Raw genomic sequence first — 21,728 nt, forward strand, 5'->3', positions numbered from 1 at the left:
AAAACCACTCACCATAACAGCTATTGGTTGATGTAAGTACAAGCAACTTGACAGCAATACAACTTAAAATACTGCCCCAGCTACAACTTAAATACCCACAAATAGCAGTTTTCTACTCCTTTTTAAAAATCATTTGTGCCAGTTTTGAGTAGACGTGCAAATAATCATTAATAGAATTATGTATTATTGTCTTCAGATGTAGAAGAAGTGGATGAAAAATCTTAAAAATACCGTTTTCATGGTGCTGCTGAAACGTTTAAAGGACAACGCCCACGCCTCCGGCTGTACGTGGATGCTGATTGGACGACGGGGGGCACGCACTCACGCACGCACTCCACGCACGCAGCGTCAAAATCGTTGTCGACCATGGCGGAATGTGTTCGACTTGACAGCAGCACAAGTAGTCATACCATGGATAAAAGCATCACTCTGCCGCCCGACGAAATATTCCGCAATTTGGAAAACGCAAAGCGGTTCGCAATAGACATAGGTACCTGGGAATGGAAAAGTGTTCTTTCTTTCTTCAGCCACTTTTGCTCGAGCGTGGCTAATCTCCGTGTTTATGGACCAGCTCTGCCTCAGCCTGATACTATGACAACACATGACTTTAAGTAAAAGTAAACAAGACAAAGCTAACGTTAGCCGCTTCAGTTCGTGCCTTATTTTAATTTGTTTGACAGCGAGTCTGTTTACCGTGAAGATGGAAGTCTGATGAGGTTTCCGGATTATCTTTATCTGATAAATCGTGTCAAACAACCTGGCCAACTTTGACAAGTACAACAGCGTTGACGTTAGCTGCTAAGTTAGCTAGCCTGTGTTAAGGTTTTGCCGTCTCTGTTTAGCTAACGCTTCAGTTTTAGTTTTAGCACAGTTCACTAAGTTAAGTGTTAATGTTAAGTTTGGATCTTAATCCAGTTTGTTACTTGTTTAGCTTCTGCTGTCTAACTGGTTTCTTATCGGACATTATCACTGTTGTATTGCAGGTGGATCTCTCACAAAGCTTGCCTACTACTCAACTGTGCAACACAAAGTGGCCAAAGTACGATCTTTCGACCACGCTACAAAGGTAATTATTTAAAAATGTATCCTACACAATGCCCAAACTGCATGGACTCGGAAAAGCTCATATCTCCTGGTAGCATGTATTTTCTTTATGTGAAAATACCACCACCAACAGATAACCTAATATACACTAGCTAAACAAGTAGATTTTCATTAAAACACACTGGCTATGTTGTTCCACAATGTCTATAGCTAGAGGTAATGAAGTATTCACCGTTTCTCCTCTGTGTTTCCGTCTCATCTGTGTTTCCGTCTCATCTGTGTCCCAGGAGTCTACCAGTGACAAGCTCTATGAAATATCTGTGCAGGAAGAGGTCACTGCACGCCTGCACTTTATCAAGTTTGAAAATGCTTACATCGAAACATGCTTGGACTTCATCAAAGACCATCTGGTCAACACGGAAACCAAAGTTATCAAAGCCACAGGTGGAGGGGCACACAAGTTCAAAGAACTCATTGAGAGGAAACTCGGACTCAAGTGAGTACACAAACCAGCTGTAAATATCGCCACCTATCTGTTCTGTGTCACTCAGCTTTTGGTCCGATGCTGCACTGTAGATACTGCACGTGCAAACAAAAACAGAAAGGGCCCTTACTGGTACTCTGTAACACACAAAGCAATATCCTGTCCTCTTCCAGTGAACCAGGGTGAATCAGAGGACACATTTGATTGTGTAGGAGATCTTGTGAAAGCTATTCTAGAAAATATCAACCGTTTACTGGCTGCAGACTATTACAGCCACCTTGTTGGCTAACCACACATTGTGTGAAAGCAACAGAGCATTCACATGCTGTTTGACTTGCTACTGTCTGCATCCATATTGCATTAGCATTGATATCTATATATATAGTCTGTCTAGAAAAATGTGAATGTCTAGTGATATTGTAAACAGGAGATTGCACATTATACTTAATGATTTACCAGATGGAGGACACAACAGTTTGTCTTCTGCTTTGGCTATGAATGATTCAAACTAATGGACTCTTTATGTGTTGCATCGTGGCAGAGTGGACAAAGAGGACGAGATGACCTGCCTCATCAAGGGCTGTAACTTCGTGCTGAAGAACATACCACACGAGGCTTTCGTGATACGCCAAGCACGCTGACTCAGAGTTCCGCTTTCAGACGACTCAACCAGACATCTTCCCTTACCTGCTCGTGAACATCGGCTCTGGGGTGTCCATAGTCAAGGTAATAACCGACGAAGTTTTGTCTGTGGTTTAGGACAGTAGCTTTCTGTGTTAAACTATTTAAAGTAGAGCTGACATGATTAGTTGATTAATTGATTAGTCCAGTGACAGAAAATTAATCAGTAGTTATTTTGATAATCCATTAATCGTAAAGTAATTTATGAAGCAAAATCACCATGTTTTTTTTTTTTTTTTTTTTCTGTTTTACATCATAGTAAACTGAATATCTTCTGGTTTTGGACTGTTGCTCAGACAAAACAAGACATTTGAAGACCTTGAACATTTTTCTTTATCCTCTGACATTTTATAGACCAAATGGTTTGTCTAGACAAAATAGTCAGATTAATCGATAATTAAAATAATTGTTAGTTGCTACCCCAATCTGACACTAAAACCTATTCCTGTCTTTGTTACGGTATGAAGGTTACTGGTTTGTTTTTTTTATTATATGAACATTTTTATAACTTTTTATAGAAGAGGTAGAGTAGAAACATAAATATGAGCCTCTTGAAGCTAGAGGCTGTTTCAACTGAAAAATTTTAAATAACTAACTAAGCCAAAACTTACCTATCAGTAGTTTCTGATACCAAAGTGACATTGACATTGCTCATCACAGATATTTGTATCAACATAAATATTGGCCAATATGCAAAAGAAATGTTTTGAATACAGACCATATTGCATAATAAAAGCTCACGTCAGTTTGTACACAGTGCCATCATTACATAGTCTGTGAAGCACACTTCATTGTTTACATTCTTATATCTGAGTTGGCAGAATAGCATATCACAACACATGTGAACCTTTTTAAGAATGTGTTTATTGTTTAACTATATCCTTCCTCCAGTACAATTCCTTGATGACCAACATTATAGAATATTGGAAAATATTTTTTAACCCCCAACATCTGTATTGTTATTTGCTCCAAAAATCCAGTATCATTTTGGGTCTACGGCCAGAGTTGGTCCTTGTTATGTAGCTAGTAGGTTAAGGCACATACCCTTTAAATGAAATGGTCTAGGTTTGACTGTGAGTTATGTCTTTATCTGCTTGTATAGTTTAGGGTATGTAAGACCTAGTAAAAATACATCTTGTGTTTATTGTGCAAGTTTGGTTTTTTCCACATGACTAACATTTGTATAAACTAGGGTCTTCTGCTCTTACTATATTTGATTCACAGGTTGAATCAGAGGACAAATTTGAGCGAATAGGAGGAAGCTCAATAGGTGGAGGGACGTTCTGGGGCCTTGGAGCCTTGCTCACCAAAACAAAGGTATCCTAAACAATTTGCTCTACTTTTAATAGCTGTTACTTTGAAGTCAACCATTAAAGATGGTTTCTCAGTGCAACATTTTGTTTCCTTAAGCCTCGTGAAATTGACCTTTTTCTGTCCTGTAGAGATTTGACGAGTTGCTACAGTTGGCTTCAAAAGGGCAGCACACAAGTGTCGATATGCTTGTCAAAGATATCTATGGAGGATCTTATGGGTCTTTGGGCATGACTGGAGATCTTATTGCGAGCAGTTTTGGAAAGTCTGCTACTGCTGATAAAGGTGACACATGGGAACATTGATATTATGTGGCTGCCCTGTAGCGTTGTATATGTACATGTCCAGGTTAGTGTAATAAAAGACTGCAATGACACACTTTATATTTTGTACCTTGTATGTGCAGTTCAATCAACTGATTGGGCCAAAAATTAAAGCAGTGCCCCAGCCATCTTTTGAGTATAAAACACTCACCTTCTGTGGACTTGAAAGGTGGCTGTGAAACAATTGTAACTTCCTCATTTGCTTGCTTTGAAAGGGCAGCAACTGCAGTCAGCCAGGATTCATGGTTTGTAAAATATATTTCAATAGTGACCCAGTTTCACTTTGAAGAAACACCCCTGCATGCATAATCCACTTATCTGCTGCCCATCCATATGCTCAGAATATTGCAAACAGTCATACTGTAGTTTCCCCAACATATGGCAAAATATCCTCACACGTCACTATTACAACTCATTGTAACCGCTTTGAATCCAAGCTGACTCAGTCACTGCAGGCTACAAACTTGACAATCAAAGGATGGACTTTAGCTTTAAGTGTAAATATAATTAAAAGGGTGTCACATAGTTCAATACATATTTCTGTTGTGTTTGTGATGTCTTCTTGGCAAGGCAGGCTTAATATTTTCCTTTAGTGCAAAACCTGTGTTGGAGTGAACTGATGACCTCTCACCCAGTTCTGATACAGTGTTGTTCTCTCCATGTGCTGTACTTGTAAATGCTTAGTTATGGCAGCACTCAACGGACATTCACAGTCCATCTGCTGCTGTTGAGCAATTATTGAGTAGTTTATACAGTTTCAGTTTGAAAATATGGAACATGACTTTGATATTGATAACAAATTATTGTCCCAGTGCTCATATAATTTTATTATATTTTGTACTGCCATTGAACAGAAGGAAGTTAGACAGAGGCTTCGTAATTTGAATACTGAAAAAGGTTTTACAACTACTAAAGAATTGTCATTGTACTGTTAACATATTTGTGGCAGTACTTAAATATTCAGAGGTCAGTCTTTTAAACCCACTTAAGCAGCTTTTCATTTTTGTGATGTAGATATTTTGCCTGTATGTTTATTTAACTCTTTTCTGAATTGTAGAGTTCTCTAAAGAAGACATGGCCAAGAGCTTACTCCATATGATCAGCAACGACATCGGGCAGCTGGCCTGTCTGTATGCCAAGCTGCACAACCTGTCCAGAGTGTACTTTGGAGGCTTTTTCATTAGAGGACACCCTGTCACCATGCACACAATCACCTACAGCATCAACTTCTTCACCAAGGCAAGGCCTCTTCCTCTGCTGACATAAAAACAAACTAACACACATTAAATTACATAGTGACCACAAACTGTCTTGGAGCTATCTACAAGCTCCAGTTCCTAACTGTCTTTTTTTCTCATACTCACTGATATATATTTAGTCCTGAAATTGGTTTGTCAGCTGATCTTGACAGTGTTTCACCTACAACCCAGATTTTTACATTACCCCCTTTTATTGTGTCATTGTAGGGTGAAGTTCAGGCCTTGTTCCTAAGACATGAAGGCTATCTCGGAGCCATTGGAGCTTTTCTTAAAGGAGCAGAGGAGGACAGTAAGGAAAAACCTACAAATGCACTAAATGCCTTCACTAACAAACACAGTGTGGTTTGCAAATACAAAACACCATAAACAAACTAATGCATTTTTTTTTTGCAAATACAAAAGGTACCTATCAATCAACATACACAACATATTACTAATACATGATGCTTCAGAAACAAATAAACTGATAGACTAAGTTAGCTAGGAACAAAATGAAAAGTAGCCTAACTTGGTGTAAGCTAGGTTAGCTCCTACTGTCATACACTTTATGCTACATATTTATCCTACCGACAAAACCATAAATATATCATAATTGCATCTTGTACTCCACTAGATCCAAACCAGTACAGTTGGGGTGAGAATTATGCTGGAAGCTCAGGCCTGATGAGCGTTTCTCCAGATATGAATCCCATGCAACGTGCACGTAGTGGAACGGTGAGTCTGCTGAGGAGGCAAAGTGTTATCAGATATGAAGACCTGAAGCTGGGTCATGTACCAGGAGGTGCCACTCAAACCTCATGGCCTATTTTCACTCTGCTGCTGGTTCATTGGTTTTTAGTTCACCCACCTTCTTCCGTCAAATTTCTGATATTTTCACATTAGAGCTTTATTTCACATTTTTACTTTTGATCTTCTTTGTGGAAATACCATCACCACTGTCCTCACTGAATCCATAAGCATCATACAAAGACATTCATTAATGTTTGATAATCTTTCTTTTCATTTCCTCTCTCCACACATTCCTCTGTCTACCTAACGCTCTCCTTCAGTTTCCCGTAAGTACCTCTGTCTGCTTCACTTGGGTGCCCTGGTTGGATGACATGCGGCTCCTGCTCACGGTGCCTTGTTCTCTAGCTGTAAACACTCGGCTTGAGTATTTAGTCATGTGAGGCATTCACTTTGTTCACTTGCCTGAAGACAGAAAGACCTGAGAGCAGGTTTTTCTATGAAGATAGAAAATAACAGTGTTTGATGTTTGTGTGCTTAGTGATTCCTTGGTGTGATACTTTGAGCATGCAGGCATCAGGAGCTCTTAACCTCTGTTAGCATTAGCTTCCCTGGAATCCACTCTCACCACTGAAATTCCTGCTTTTTCCCCAGCTTTCATTAACTAGTTTTCATTAGTGCAAACTGGCAAAGTGTGATGCAGGACATCAAATGAAATATTAGCTCATCTTTGTTGACTTACCACTCAAGAAACACCTTCTATCGATGTAGTATCCTCTCATGGACTATTGATTGTGTCTCACAATTAATGAATCTGCTGGCTTCCACCGGCTTTTAAGATTTAATCTTGCGAGAACCTTTCCTCCTTTTTCTTCCTTATTGCATCTTCCTCTCTGCTTTTTTTGTTGTACTAACATGAGTGAAACTTACCACAGTGTTGCTACAGTAAGGAAAAGGGAAATATTGTGAATTATATCCTAGAAGAAAAGTTTCTAAGTTTCTAATAGGCTTTGATGTTTGAGGAGCTGGAAGAAGCATTGAGCAGTCTGAGTTCATGGACAAGACAGACAGCATGTGTCTTCTCTGTCTTTTGTTGTGTCTAGTTTGACATGTTGGAGATGGACCGTCAATCAACTGATGGGGCCAAAAATTTAAGCAGTGCCCCAGCCATCTTTTGAGTATAAAACACTCACCTTCTGTGGACTTGAAAGGTGGCTGTGAAACATTTGTAATTTCCTCATTTGCTTGCTTTGAAAGGGCAGCAACTGCAGTCAGCCAGGATTCATGGTTTGTAAAATATATTTCAATAGTGACCCAGTTTCACTTTGAAGAAACAGTCCTGCATGTATAATCCACTTATCTGCCGCCCATCCATATGCTCAGAATATTGCAAACAGTCATACTGTAGTTTCCCCAACATATGGCAAAATATCCTCACACGTCGCTATTACAACTCATTGTAACCTCTTTGAATCCAAGCTGACTCAGTCACTGCAGGCTACAAACTTGACAATCAAAGGATGGACTTTAGCTTTAAGTGTAAATATAATTAAAAGGGTGTCACATAGTTCAATACGTATTTCTGTTGTGTTTGTGATGTCTTCAGGGCAAGGCAGGCTTAATATTTTCCTTTAGTGCAAAACCTGTGTTGGAGTGAACTGATGACCTCTCACCCAGTTCTGATACAGTGTTGTTCTCTCCATGTGCTGTACTTGTAAATGCTTAGTTATGGCAGCACTCAACGGACATTCACAGTCCATCTGCTGCTGTTGAGCAATTATTGAGTAGTTTATACAGTTTCAGTTTGAAAATATGGAACATGACTTTGATATTGATAACAAATTATTGTCCCAGTGCTCATATAATTTTATTATATTTTGTACTGCCATTGAACAGAAGGAAGTTAGAAAGAGGCTTCGGAATTTGAATACTGCTAAAGAATTGTCATTGTACTGTTAATATATTTGTGTCAGTACTTAAATATTCAGAGGTCAGTCTTTTAAACCCACTTAAGCAGCTTTTCAGTTTTGTGATGTAGATATTTTGCCTGTATGTTTATTTAACTCTTTTCTGAATTGTAGAGTTCTCTAAAGAAGACATGGCCAAGAGCTTACTCCATATGATCAGCAACGACATCGGGCAGCTGGCCTGTCTGTATGCCAAGCTGCACAACCTGTCCAGAGTGTACTTTGGAGGCTTTTTCATTAGAGGACACCCTGTCACCATGCACACAATCACCTACAGCATCAACTTCTTCACCAAGGCAAGGCCTCTTCCTCTGCTGACATAAAAACAAACTAACACACATTAAATTACATAGTGACCACAAACTGTCTTGGAGCTATCTACAAGAGTTCCTAACTGTCTTTTTTTCTCATACTCACTGATATATATTTAGTCCTGAAATTGGTTTGTCAGCTGATCTTGAAAGTGTTTCACCTACAACCCAGATTTTTACATTACCCCCTTTTATTGTGTCATTGTAGGGTGAAGTTCAGGCCTTGTTCCTAAGACATGAAGGCTATCTCGGAGCCATTGGAGCTTTTCTTAAAGGAGCAGAGGAGGACAGTAAGGAAAAACCTACAAATGCACTAAATGCCTTCACTAACAAACACAGTGTGGTTTGCAAATACAAAACACCATAAACAAACTAATGCATTTTTTTTTTGCAAATACAAAAGGTACCTATCAATCAACATACACAACATATTGCTAATACATGATGCTTCAGAAACAAATAAACTGATAGACTAAGTTAGCTAGGAACAAAATGAAAAGTAGCCTAACTTGGTGTAAGCTAGGTTAGCTCCTACTGTCATACACTTTATGCTACATATTTATCCTACCCACAAAACCATAAATATATCATAATTGCATCTTGTACTCCACTAGATCCAAACCAGTACAGTTGGGGTGAGAATTATGCTGGAAGCTCAGGCCTGATGAGCGTTTCTCCAGATATGAATCCCATGCAACGTGCACGTAGTGGAACGGTGAGTCTGCTGAGGAGGCAAAGTGTTATCAGATATGAAGACCTGAAGCTGGGTCATGTACCAGGAGGTGCCACTCAAACCTCATGGCCTATTTTCACTCTGCTGCTGGTTCATTGGTTTTTATTTCACCCACCTTCTTCCATCAAATTTCTGATATTTTCACATAAGAGCTTTATTTCACATTTTTATTTTTGATCTTCTTTGTGGAAATACCATCACCACTGTCCTCACTGAATCCATAAGCATCATACAAAGACATTCATTAATGTTTGATAATCTTTCTTTTCATTTCCTCTCTCCTCACATTCCTCTGTCTACCTAACGCTCTCCTTCAGTTTCCCGTAAGTACCTCTGTCCGCTTCACTTGGGTGCCCTGGTTGGATGACATGCGGCTCCTGCTCACGGTGCCTTGTTCTCTAGCTGTAAACACTCGGCTTGAGTATTTAGTCATGTGAGGCATTCACTTTGTTCACTTGCCTGAAGACAGAAAGACCTGAGAGCAGGTTTTTCTATGAAGATAGAAAATAACAGTGTTTGATGTTTATGTGCTTAGTGATTCCTTGGTGTGATACTTTGAGCATGCAGGCATCAGGAGCTCTTAACCTCTGTTAGCATTAGCTTCCCTGGAATCCACTCTCACCACTGAAATTCCTGCTTTTTTCCCAGCTTTCATTAACTAGTTTTCATTAGTGCAAACTGGCAAAGTGTGATGCAGGACATCAAATGAAATATTAGCTCATCTTTGGTGACTTACCACTCAAGAAACACCTTCTATCGATGTAGTATCCTCTCATGGACTATTGATTGTGTCTCACAATTAATGAATCTGCTGGCTTCCACCGGCTTTTAAGATTTAATCTTGCGAGAACCTTTCCTCCTTTTTCTTCCTTATTGCATCTTCCTCTCTGCTTTTTTTGTTGTACTAACATGAGTGAAACTTACCACAGTGTTGCTACAGTAAGGAAAAGGGAAATATTGTGAATTATATCCTAGAAGAAAAGTTTCTAAGAGTGATAGCTTGAATAGGCTTTGATGTTTGAGGAGCTGGAAGAAGCATTGAGCAGTCTGAGTTCATGGACAAGACAGACAGCATGTGTCTTCTCTGTCTTTTTGTTGTGTCTAGTTTGACATGTTGGAGATGGACCGTCTTGAGAGGCAGCTGGTGAATCTGCCTCTGCTGCAGGACCCTTCATCTTACATCCCCGACACTATGGACCTCACAGAGGACGCTCTGGCCCGTGAATACTGGCTCTACTGCTTTGAAGAGGCCCTAGATGGGGTAGGATGGCAGTTTGTGTTTTGGAATAAAATATTTCAGAGTCTGAAATTAAAGTTTGCCAATCCTTGAAGGAAAAGTCTATAAAAAAAAAAAAGATTTCATAAGTGATTGAGCAAGTTTTAAACTGTGCTATGCAGTTCTGGTGGTGTTGAAACTAATCTCTGCAAAATGGTGAATTAAGAAAGAAGCTTTTTGATATTGGTCTCCCACCAAAATTTCACATTTACGATTGACCTTTTAGACAGCCTACAGTAAGCTATGTTGTATTTGCAAAAAAATCACAGTATGATATCATGTCGCATCATCTATGTTCAGCCAGTTATCTGTGACTATATTAAGACAAAATAAGCCCAGATATGGATGATACATTTGGTGTTGACAGGTCAGCTTTTCAAATATGAGATGAATTGGTTTGATTTTTAAACATTTTTTCCCCTCCGTGCTTGTGCGCCGTGGAAGTTGTTAACATGGCTGATTACTGTTCTTGTTTTAACGGAGCAGGTGGTTAAGAGAGCTGTAGCGAGCCAGCCTGACATGCCAGAGGCAGCGGAGCGAGCTGAGAAGTTCCGTCAGAAATACAGACACAAGCTTCAGACCCTCCGTCACCAGCCTTTGTAAGGACGGTTTTTGTTTTTGCATGCAAGGCCTATCTGGTTGACCCAGAGGTTGCTTTTAGTAGACTAAGCCTCAAGTCTTTTCTTTAACGTCTGCATTAGTTTCATGTCTTTATACCTGCTGTAACTGCCCGTGTGCTTTGTCAATGAAAAAGGGAAATCTTGACGTTTAATCTGTTTACTGTTTCAGTTTTTAGGAGTTGGGTGTGTCAGTCGTATTAATTCTGTCAGTGATTTATCAGAATAAACTGCATTGATATCAGAAAGATTAACCTGTAAGCTGTCGTTGAAATTCAACAAAAAAACTCTCAAATGCCAGATTTTCAGAAACTGGTTACACATTTCAATACAGAGTTTTTAAAAGGTCAGTTTTACAAAGTTTTTTCTAACACCATGTCAAGTTACAATACAAGCACTGCCAATATAAGTGAAAAGTACTATGCATCAACCGCCCCGCCCCGTTGTGAGTATTTTTTTCTCTCTTGCTAATGTAGAGTGCTTCTCTTCTCACCTAGTGCTTATGGATCCCTCACTGTCAGAAGTCTGTTAGACACGAGGGAACACTGTTTAAACGAGTTCAACTTTCCTGATCCCTACTCTAAGGTCTGAGTGAAATCTATCAACCTATTTTGGTTTTGCTTTTTGTGTCCTTTTCTTGTGCTGCACCAGCTGGTTTGATCTGATCTGATTTGTCAACTTCTTACAATTTTATGTTTTCATACAGTCTCATGGTATTGCACAATTTATTTTCACCTCATGAATCAAGCCTAGAATTTAGGAAATGCATGTCTTTAATGAACATATTCTGAAATCACATTTTTTCACATTTCTGAATGCTAAATGCTTCTGATTACCAATCTTTTATTTTATTCAAACTAGCTGTGTCGTATCTCTGTTCTCTCGTAGATTAAACAAAAGGAGAATGACATGGCTCTCAAGTACTACCAGAAGGCAGTGAAATCCCTGGAGGAGTTGAGCTGGGAGGAGAGACAGTTTGCCCTGGTCAGGGGCGTACTGGCTGGGAATGTCTTCGACTGGGGAGCCAAGGCCGTGTCGGAGTGAGTGGAGTTAATGGCTTTTATATCCTGTGAGCAGCCTGGTTGATTGGTTTCTCTGTTCTGCCTGATTGTGGGGCATGGGAGAGGCTTTGGTTGCATATCTTGTACTTTCATGCTGCTAGCTTTTTCACTGCTGTGGTAGTGTGCCTGGCAATGCCATTGTTTTGATAAGTTAGCTACCCTGGGTTAGCCAGACTGCAAACAGTTGGCAGCATGAATTGAAAGTAAACAATAAAAAATCTATTACTGTGCATCCCAACAAAGACTCTGCATCCCAATTATTCTCTAAGAATTATTTTACATTTCTGTCACGCTTTGAAGCTTTGAGTAAGTCTGTTCACAGGGAATCACAGTAATCTTGTCTTTTGGCTTCCAAAAGGTCAACTATGGCCTGCTATTCTTCGCCAGAACTGCCCATCTCTTTAAGAAATGAACTGATAAGAGTTTATATGAGAGCAGGTGGCACCTTTTTATCTGCAAGCTAGGCTGCAGTGGCCGGTAAATTTGAACATTTTAGTTTCAATCTTAATGTTTGGAAAGTTTGGTATTGTGATTTTTATACTGTGATCCAAATACCTGTCTTACTTTTGCACTGTTCACACTTTTGCATTTTTGGTTTTGATGTCATGCAGTGTCCTCGAATCTGATCCTGAGTTTGGGTTTGAGGAGGCTAAACGACAGTTGGAAGGTATCCAAGTATTTCTCTTCTTAATTTTCCTCAATTTTACCTTTTTAACTTTTGTTGTTGAACCATTTGACACATTGATAGGCATCAGACCCGCTTGATTGTTTTCACAACTTTTAATGTCTTTACAAATTGATGACTCTTGGTGCACAGAGGTAGTACCTCAAACTGATTTTATGGTTTCTTTTTTCTTCTCAGAGCGCCCATGGCTTGTTGATTCCTATGACCAGTGGCTTGAGAGACTAAAGGTCAGGCTCTTTCTCTACTTTTTCATTTCAAAGCCAAGTCATTCATTGCAGCATTATTGGTGTAAGGTTTTATTAAAAACACTTGACGGTACCACGAGTACACACACACTGTTTAGCACTGATGACCCCAGAAGGAAACAAACACATAACTTAGACACTATCAGCACCCAGCACGACTATGGTTTGACGAGGCACAAAGAGAAAACAGATTTTTAGCGCTCATTAATACATTTTCATATACTTGCGATAGTGTTTTCTGTGTTGTGTGCTCTTGATGATTAGTGCTTGAATACAATCCATCCTGGTTTTCTCTTGCAGGGTCCTCCTCATAAGTGTGCCTTGTTTTTCGTAGATAATAGTGGAGTAGACATCATTCTAGGGGTGATGCCATTTGTCAGAGAGCTTCTCTCTCGAGGAACAGAGGTAAGGAACTCTAACAACATCATTTCTAAAATAATATAATAAAATATTTGATAAAATGTTAATCCAACTCTTCTATCCGTCTACCCTGAGGTCGTGTTGGCCAGCAACTCTGCTCCGGCTTTGAATGACGTAACGAATAGTGAACTGCAAATATTGACCGAAAGAATCTCTGCTATGGATCCAGTGATCCAGTGAGTATTTACAAAGTGATTTTCAAAAGCAGGACAAACTGATGAGAAAAAATACAAAATATAGATCGCAGCTAATAATCTACTATCACACACAGCAATATACTGTAGAGTCTTCAGACACTGCTTTTTCTATTTATAGTCTTATTTTCTTTCCTGAGTAACTTCTAAAATATAATTTTCTATGTTTGAGCTCACGATTTCACACCTAAAAAACTTGGTTGAAGAAGATCTTCAGTGAACTGTGGTCTGTTTGTTGTGCAGGGCTGGTCTGAGGGAGGACAGGTTGACGTTGGTCCAGAGTGGTTCCACTTCACCCTGTCTGGATCTGAGGTTGGTTATTTGGCAATTTTACATTTGACATTTTGAAAGGGAGTGCTTTTCAGCCTGTGAAAACAGTTATATAATATCTCCTGTGGCTCTGGAGGGAACTTTACAAAGCGAGAAATTAACCCTGACGATGTTTAAATGGACGGATGTCACCAGGGTTATCTTGGCTACGACTTGACTTGGCTTTATACTTGACTACAGTATAAACAAATTTAACAGAACGCCTGCATTATAAACTGGGGCATGGAGTTTGAAAGATGAGGGCTTTCACCAGGCAGAGGTAGTCTAATTAAAGATTCTGCTGAGTTGCACAATGGCAAATGTAATCCAGTGTTTTTGGAGATTTACCTATACAGGACTAAAAGTCAGGATACCTCTGCCCTGCTGCATTGATTTTGACTATTATTTTTTTAATCTGTCTCTTGCTAGCCTCCCAACTTTGTGGAAGTGCAATACTAAATTTCTGGATTATTGCCGTATTGTAATGAACTGACTGTTGGGGCACGGCAGGAAAGGTTACAGCATTATCTCAATACTGCAATAACATGACATCTATAACACAGCTGAGCTTATTACCTGTCCACTTTGTTTTTCAGTAAACGGGTATCAAGCGCAGTCCCCATATTCCCCTTGAAAACCTTGGCCTAAAATTGACATAAATATCATTTATTTACAATTCAAAGCCAGAAATCTGAGCACCTGGTGAATAATTCATTAGATGTACTGTATTATGGTCAATTAGTGCAGAAAAATGTTAACATGTTTTATTCTTTGCCTCCACTGTTCCCTAGTCGTCTGGACAAAGTACTGGCGATGGTGGTGCGGGAGCGACAAACCGACCTGGTTATCATCGAGGGAATGGGCCGAGCCATTCACACCAACTACTACGCCATGCTCAGCTGCGAGAGCCTCAAAATGGCCGTCATCAAGAACTCGTGGCTGGCCGACCGTCTGGGAGGAAAGCTGTTCAGCGTGGTCTTCAAGTACGAGGTACCGACTGGAAAGCCCAGCCAGCACTCTGCAGCGCTGACGCCCTCATGAGCACGACAGAGCTCGAGTTTGAACAGGACAGAACACAGAAGTCGAGCGACCAGAATGGCTCTGAATGTAAGGATGATGATCGTATACTGCCACTAAGTGAATGACTGATGCAAAGCTGATTGTAAAATTTAGGCTGGTTTTAAAGGTAATCGTTAACAGGGAGGATTTACATTTGATTTTAAAACATTGTTGATTTTAGTGCTGGTTTCATGAACATGGTTTACATTGCTTTCTTGCAGGTCTCTGTCCAACATCCTGTACAATCACTTAGTTTGCTTCCATCATTACTGCCTATTGATCTCATTCAGCATCTGGAGTTTGTTTTCATGTGAAGTCACTGGCTGTGTTCAGTAAACTTACACAGACTATTTTGACAGATGATCAAAAGCTTCTAGAAATGAATGAAAAACAAAAGTTTATTTAATTTTTTTTTTTGCATCAGTCATTGACATGCTGCCAACACATGATTGAGCACCCATATGGGTACAAGGGTGGTGTGTGTTTGTGTGTTACACCTGAGGTGGAAGCACCACGAAGTGCCCCGAAGCGCTGTTGCTTCCTTTCGGCGCCCATGTTAACAAATTGGGCTGTTCAGACAGAGTGCGCCGCAGCGCGGAGCTCCGTGGTCAGCAGCGATGGTTTTGGCATCTGGTCTATTTTTTTCTGAGAATCTGACAAGAAAACACACTGATAATCTATTAAAAATGATACAAATTGATATTATATATGATATGAATGATCTGATTATGATAAATAATCATAATAATCCCATGCTTGCCAACTCTTTAGATTTCTCTGCCCCTCTCTCTGCTGTTCTCCTGGAGTGATTCTTTTTTTTTCCGCCACGTGATGAAATATCAAGATCTGCCCATCCACTACATTTATTAGAAATAGTAAAATTAGTAAATTACGTAGGCTACTTATTCCACATATTTGTCAGTTGTCTCTAAACAGAGAGACAGGCAGGCCTGTGTGTGTGTTTGCGCCCCTCCCCGCAGATCATCACACAAGGCGATCCTTTTAATTTTATTGTTGCAGAAGAAGCGCCGTCCCACAGAAACACATTAAAAGCTTTAAGTTATAAATTCATAAGGTTATTATAAAGATCAGCTCTTTATTGTGATTAGAAAAGAGCAGAGGAGCAGAATTGCTTGTTGACCGGCACGGAGAAATGCACTTCTGGCCAGGCTACTGCTCACAGGAGAAATGACCTAGCGTTTCGCAGCGGTTCCGCCTCCTGTGTGTGCACAGCGTTAGAGAGAGAGCTGCAGCAGTTATTACAGCTTTGAGCGGTAACACTTTTTACATAAAGTGTATTTAATGTGCCTTGAAGCTGCTTTAAAAACTTTTTTTTTTTTTTTTTTTTTTTTTAAAAAGCATCATACAATACCACACAAATATTCCAGCAATCTCACGCCATTGATTAGGAAGAATCAGTGGATCTTCTGTTTTTTTATTACTGCCAGTGAATTAATTGAGTTTAAGAAATGAATCATTGTCACTGTCACTTGTGTAGCTGTTAAAGTGGCTTCAGGGAAAATGTTTCAGTGGGAGAAGCAGCACTTTCACACAGAGATGTGGTCGTGTTCCTCCACAAGGTGGCAGTGTTCTACTGTGCCGTAGGTTTTTATGATTTCTCAAATCTTTCCCAAGGTGCTTGGTGTCAAATTAACACTGCATATTTCAGTTTAAATATTCTAACCGTCTTTGATCAAAGCATCACTTGAAAAGTTCTGTCACTGAGCTGGCCATGAGTCCATGGGTTCACTGTAATTAACTGACGTGCAAGTGCAAGCTGTAATCCATCCCTAAATCAAAAATGCAATTGTTTGAAGGCAATAATACTGCAGCACCTAGTTGTAACAAACATCAAACACTGTGATTGTGAAGTGGCTGACTGTATTGGTGACTTCATCGTAAATATCTGAATTCAAGTCAGGGTCTGATTTTAAAAACCTTGCCTTGGTGTGAAAATGTTTCCCAAAGTTACAGTTACTTGACATGTGGACTCACATTGTAATATTGTAATTTCATTTGTACATATATGTGATATACGTGTGTGTGTGTGTGTGTGTGTGTGTGTGTGTGTGTGTGTGTGTGTGTGTGTGTGTGTTTATATATATATATATATATATAAACACACACACATACAGTATAAAATTAATTTGCATCATTTCAGTTAAGCACACCAAGCACAACTTTGTGTATTATTCTCCTGACAATCAGTTTTAAGTAAATGGTGAAAATCTTTATTTTATTCCTTTTTATGTGTGTGTGTGTTCATTTCTCTTAGTGCATGTGTCAGGGGAGTTTGCAGCCGTCTAGAGGAATTGGGAGAGTTGAAAGTTGCCCCATATAAAAAAAAAAAAAAACAAAACAAAAACTTGAGCCTGCCCCTGGCTGTATAAAAGCTCGACACCCTGGTATGTGGTGGTTGACGCCTGCTGGGGAGCTGCGGGTTGATAATGCATGAGGACGCCTGGCAGGGGGTCCTCCTGCTTTTCCTCTTGCTCATCACTCTGCCAAAAACACACGCACCAGTTCTGCAAGACGCCCTCGTGGATTTAGTGACATCTTTGCATAACGTATCTAAGGTCTGCCCTGGTCTTTCTTAGTGTATAATATCCAATGTGGACAGGAATTTTTCCCTTCAGCATCCGTCTGCTCATGGGCAGATTATGAAACAATGGGCCCCCACCCCTCTTACATAGGAGCATGACACCCACACTGAAAGAGACATCGTTTGTAATCGTTTTGCGTCTCTTTCAGTGATGTTTAGCAGGTGAACCAGAACCCTCAGGTGCTGCACATGAACTTCATTATTTAGTTCAGATGCACTCAGACACTCTGCATAAAAATTTCCCTTTGAATGCACAGAGAAAGAGACCAGGCACAAAGTTACAGGTTTAAGTTTATGCAGCTGCAGTGGAACGAACCATTTATTGCATGGCTTTTCACTATATAACTTTTAATTACAGGCAAGGCTCATAACACACTGATACCACAGGCCCTGAGAAAACAGTGCAGCATTGACTGTCACTGTTTGCACAACATTAATTACCGTAGTTACAGTAAACAATGATTTCAAAAGACTATTTTTCCTTGAGCTCTGAATTCAACACACTGTAGCTGAACCTTTTGTGGATCCTGAGTAACAATAACATCAATTTGATTGGTCATGTGACATTAAACGTACAATACGGTACTTTGTGTATCGGCACTTTTCTGATACAAGTAAATACAGTAAGTTCCTCTTGTGACTCCTGCGTAATTTGTAATAACATTTTCCCTATATTATTATTTGCAGCTGATTTACTTTACTTAATGTGATAGAAGGGTGGAGCTTACTGTACTGGGATATTCAAATAATGATGTAACATGGCATTCAAGCAGGCCACATTCCTCTGGCTCTGCAATATGTATTGCAGTGGTTCCCAACCCTTTTTGTCTGACATACCTGATGTTATTTAACATTGTTAAAATTATACATGACACAGCGATCCTGGAATTGTTGTTGATTTGGTCGAGTTTCCATTCATGCTACTACCAGGTGCTGCATGTGCCAACCATTGATCCATCACTTTTAGCTAATTATTTCTGCTTCTCTGATGGCTTTCAATAGTTTTCATGCACCGCCAATGTCAGCAGTTGGTGTTCAGGTGTTTCAGCTGAGTCAGGCAGTGGTGGAGGAAGTATTCAGATCCTTTATTTAAGCAAAAGTACTAATACCACACTGTAAAAAGACTCAGTTACAAGTAGAAGTCTGTAAGTATAATCAGGAAAATGTATTAAAAGTATTTAAAGTAAAAGTATTTAATGCTGAAAAATGTCCCCCGTGACTATATATATATTGTTACATATTATATCATTAGATTATTATTACTCATGCATTAATGTAAAAGCAGGATTTTACTTTTGTAGTTGGTTGAGGTGGAGCTAATTTGAACTATTTTGTATGGAACTTTTCATTATGGATTAATCTGCTGATTATTTTCTCCATTAATCAATTGCTTGTTTGGTTTGTAAAAATTCAGAAAATAGTGACAAATGCTGTCACAATTACCCAGAGCCAAGTGACACCTTCACAATGCTTGTTTTGTCCAGCCAACAGTCCAAACCTCAAAATCATTAAAAATAAATTAAAATTATTAGAAGGAAAAGCAGCAAAGCCTCACATTTGAGAAGCTGGAACCATTACATACTTTTTTGCATGAAAAATGACAAACTATTATCAAAAAAGTTACTGATTAATTTTCTGTCAATTGACTAATCATTTCAGCTGTACTTGTATGAACTGTTGAGTAGTTTTAATTTATAACAAGACATCATATTTTATAAGCTCTTCATATGTTTTGTGTGCAAAAATCTTAATTTGTAAAGTAACTAGTAACTAAAGCTGTCAGATAAATGTAGTGAAGTAAAAAGTACACTATTTCCCTCTGAAATGTGGAATAGAAGTAGAAAGTGGCATGAAAAGACTCAAGTAAAGTACAAGTACCTCAAATTTGTTCTCAAGTACAGTACTTCAGTAAATGTCCTTAGTTACATTTCCCCACTGGATTCAGGTTGGTGGGAGGTGTGTCCTGTGCAGACAGGTCATTTATTAAAAAATAAGCCTCACACCAATTTGTAATCCTGTCGGTGGGTTTATTTTCCTCCCAAACGTGGATTTTTATTTTTTACCAACTCAGTAATAGAAGTTTTAGTTGAGAGTTTTAGTTGAGAATTAGTTGAGCTACTTCACAAAGTTTCCCCCCCACAAATGTACCCCCTGGGTGGGAATCACTGAACTACTGCAACAAACTCCACCCATCTGCCTTTCCAGTGGAGAATGTCTGGATTACCTGCAGCTACTGTTCATACCTGGCAATGCTGCAGATTCCCAGCGTGTTCTCATTCCCAGGGTGTCGGTATTTGACGCCCTCCGAATGAGAATGGGCTGAGAATCCAGATCTGTGAGAATAAGAAAAAGGTTTTGATTCCAACATGTGTGCCACTGACGCTGACTCCCATCATGATCTCTGAAAAAGCTTTTTTTAGTCTCACAGGAGGCACACAGGAGCAACAGGGGTCCCATTCAAAGGCCATCTTGTACTTTACAGAGCTGTTGATATCCTGCTCAAATTTGCCTGACAGAGACTGTAAGCATGAAGCAATATGTGGAAATCTCAACTTGAGTGTTTTAATGTGTTTCTAAGCACCAGGAATACTCACTGTAGGATCAGCGTGCAAGCGAGCCTCCTTTTAGAAGTTCTTTACCCAGTTAACAATATAGATGCATACAAAAATGATTGAACATGTATTATATGTATGTAACAATTTCAAATAAACCCACAGTGTGCCTGTTTCATATAAAGAACATTAATTCACTCAGAGAGTCAAAATTGGACCCTTTACGATGTAAGATGTTTTTGAGCACTCAATATTTCTAAAGGCATTTTAAATTTTAGTCTGTTATCTTCCTCCAGCAGACTCAGTCCCTCTGTGTTATTTCACTAAGTGGCTTGTCAGCATTGTTTGTATTCAAACCAAATGAGTATAAATCTTGTTCATTGGTTTCAATAACCCTAACAAGCAATTTTTCAGGACAGACACACAAAACAAAATAACAGACTAAGAATTCTAAATGTCAACCAATTCCCTCAAGTGATTTATACACAATCACTCTGCAAATATACGACATTAAATCTGTCGACACACAACAGACTCATAATGTAGATTTAGAATTAGTGTTGCTGGTGCTCTGCAGTCAGTTGATTGTGTAGGATCAAGAAAGAATAGGGCATGAAAAATGCAGTCACAGGGTTTCACTGCAGAGGATTTACACCAAGCCAAACTCACTATTGAATGTTATTGAAGGTGTTATGGCAGGTTTCCTGAGCTATTTACTTTTTAAAAATTACGTTTTATGCAAGGTGCAATAGCCTAGTTTGGCATACATTGAGGAATAAACACCAGGTCACATTTATTTGTCTCTTAAACAAAGATTGATTTAGATTTGATTGACCTCTGTTGCCCGCTCCTCTTCTCTACGTACAGCTAGAGGCCCTTTAGGCCACATTAGCTGCTACTAGCATAACTCACTCATTAGCCACTACTAACATAACTCACTCATTAGCCGCTACTAACATAACTCACTCATTAGCCACTACTAGTATAACTCACTCATTAGCCGCTACTAACATAACTCACTTATTAGTGGCTGCTAGCATAACTCATGCATTAGCTGCTACTAGCATAACACATACATTAACTGCTGCTAGCATAACTCACTCATTAGCCACTAATAATGTAACTCACTTAATAGCCGCTGCCAGCATAACTCACGCATTAGCTGCTGCCAGCATAACTCACTCATTAGCCGCTACTATCATAACTCACTTATTAGCAGCTGCTAGCATAACTCATGCATTAGCCGCTACTAGCATAACTCATACATTAACCGCTGCTAGCATAACTCACTCATTAGCCACTACTAACATAACTCACTCATTAGCCGCTACTAACATAACTCACTCATTAGCTACTACTACCATAACTCACTTATTAGTGGCTGCTAGCATAACTCATGCATTATCTGCAACTAGCATAACGCATACATTAACCGCTGCTAGCATAACTCACTCATTAGCCACTAATAATGTAACTCACTTAATAGCCGCTGCCAGCATAACTTACGCATTAGCTGCTGCCAGTATAACTCACTCATTAGCCGCTACTATCATAACTCACTTATTAGCAGCTGCTAGCATAACTCATGCATTAGCCGCTACTAGCATAACTCATACATTAGCCGCTACTAGCATAACTCATATATTAACCGTTGCTAGCATAACTCACTCATTAGCCGCTACTACCATAACTCACTTATTAGCAGCTGCTAGCATAACTCATGCATTAGCCGCTACCAGCATAACTCATACATTAGCCACTGCTAGCATAATTTACTAATTAGCCACTACTAACGTAACTCACTTCATAGCCGCTGCCAGCAAAACTCATGCATTAGCTGCTACTAGCATAACTCACTCATTAGCCATT

The 21,728-nt window shown here is 39.4% G+C and overlaps 1 protein-coding gene across 1 annotated transcript; it reads left to right on the plus strand.

The window, feature by feature from the left end:
• The first annotated feature begins 275 nt into the window (after nt 1-275).
• On the plus strand, nt 276-16,051 carry pank4 (pantothenate kinase 4 (inactive)). Its single transcript, XM_044167138.1, is given in 20 exon segments — nt 276-490; nt 984-1,066; nt 1,332-1,540; nt 2,070-2,151; nt 2,153-2,254; nt 3,434-3,526; nt 3,652-3,805; nt 4,901-5,082; nt 5,310-5,391; nt 5,716-5,816; nt 9,945-10,100; nt 10,602-10,714; nt 11,230-11,317; nt 11,621-11,772; nt 12,405-12,460; nt 12,656-12,705; nt 13,024-13,128; nt 13,219-13,319; nt 13,581-13,649; nt 14,438-16,051. Coding segments are annotated over 20 exon segments (2,352 nt in total). The 5' UTR covers nt 276-366; the 3' UTR covers nt 14,688-16,051.
• The last annotated feature ends 5,677 nt before the right edge of the window (nt 16,052-21,728 follow it).

Source organism: Siniperca chuatsi, linkage group LG2 (genome assembly GCF_020085105.1).
Source record: "Siniperca chuatsi isolate FFG_IHB_CAS linkage group LG2, ASM2008510v1, whole genome shotgun sequence".
Taxonomy (NCBI): domain Eukaryota; kingdom Metazoa; phylum Chordata; class Actinopteri; order Centrarchiformes; family Sinipercidae; genus Siniperca; species Siniperca chuatsi.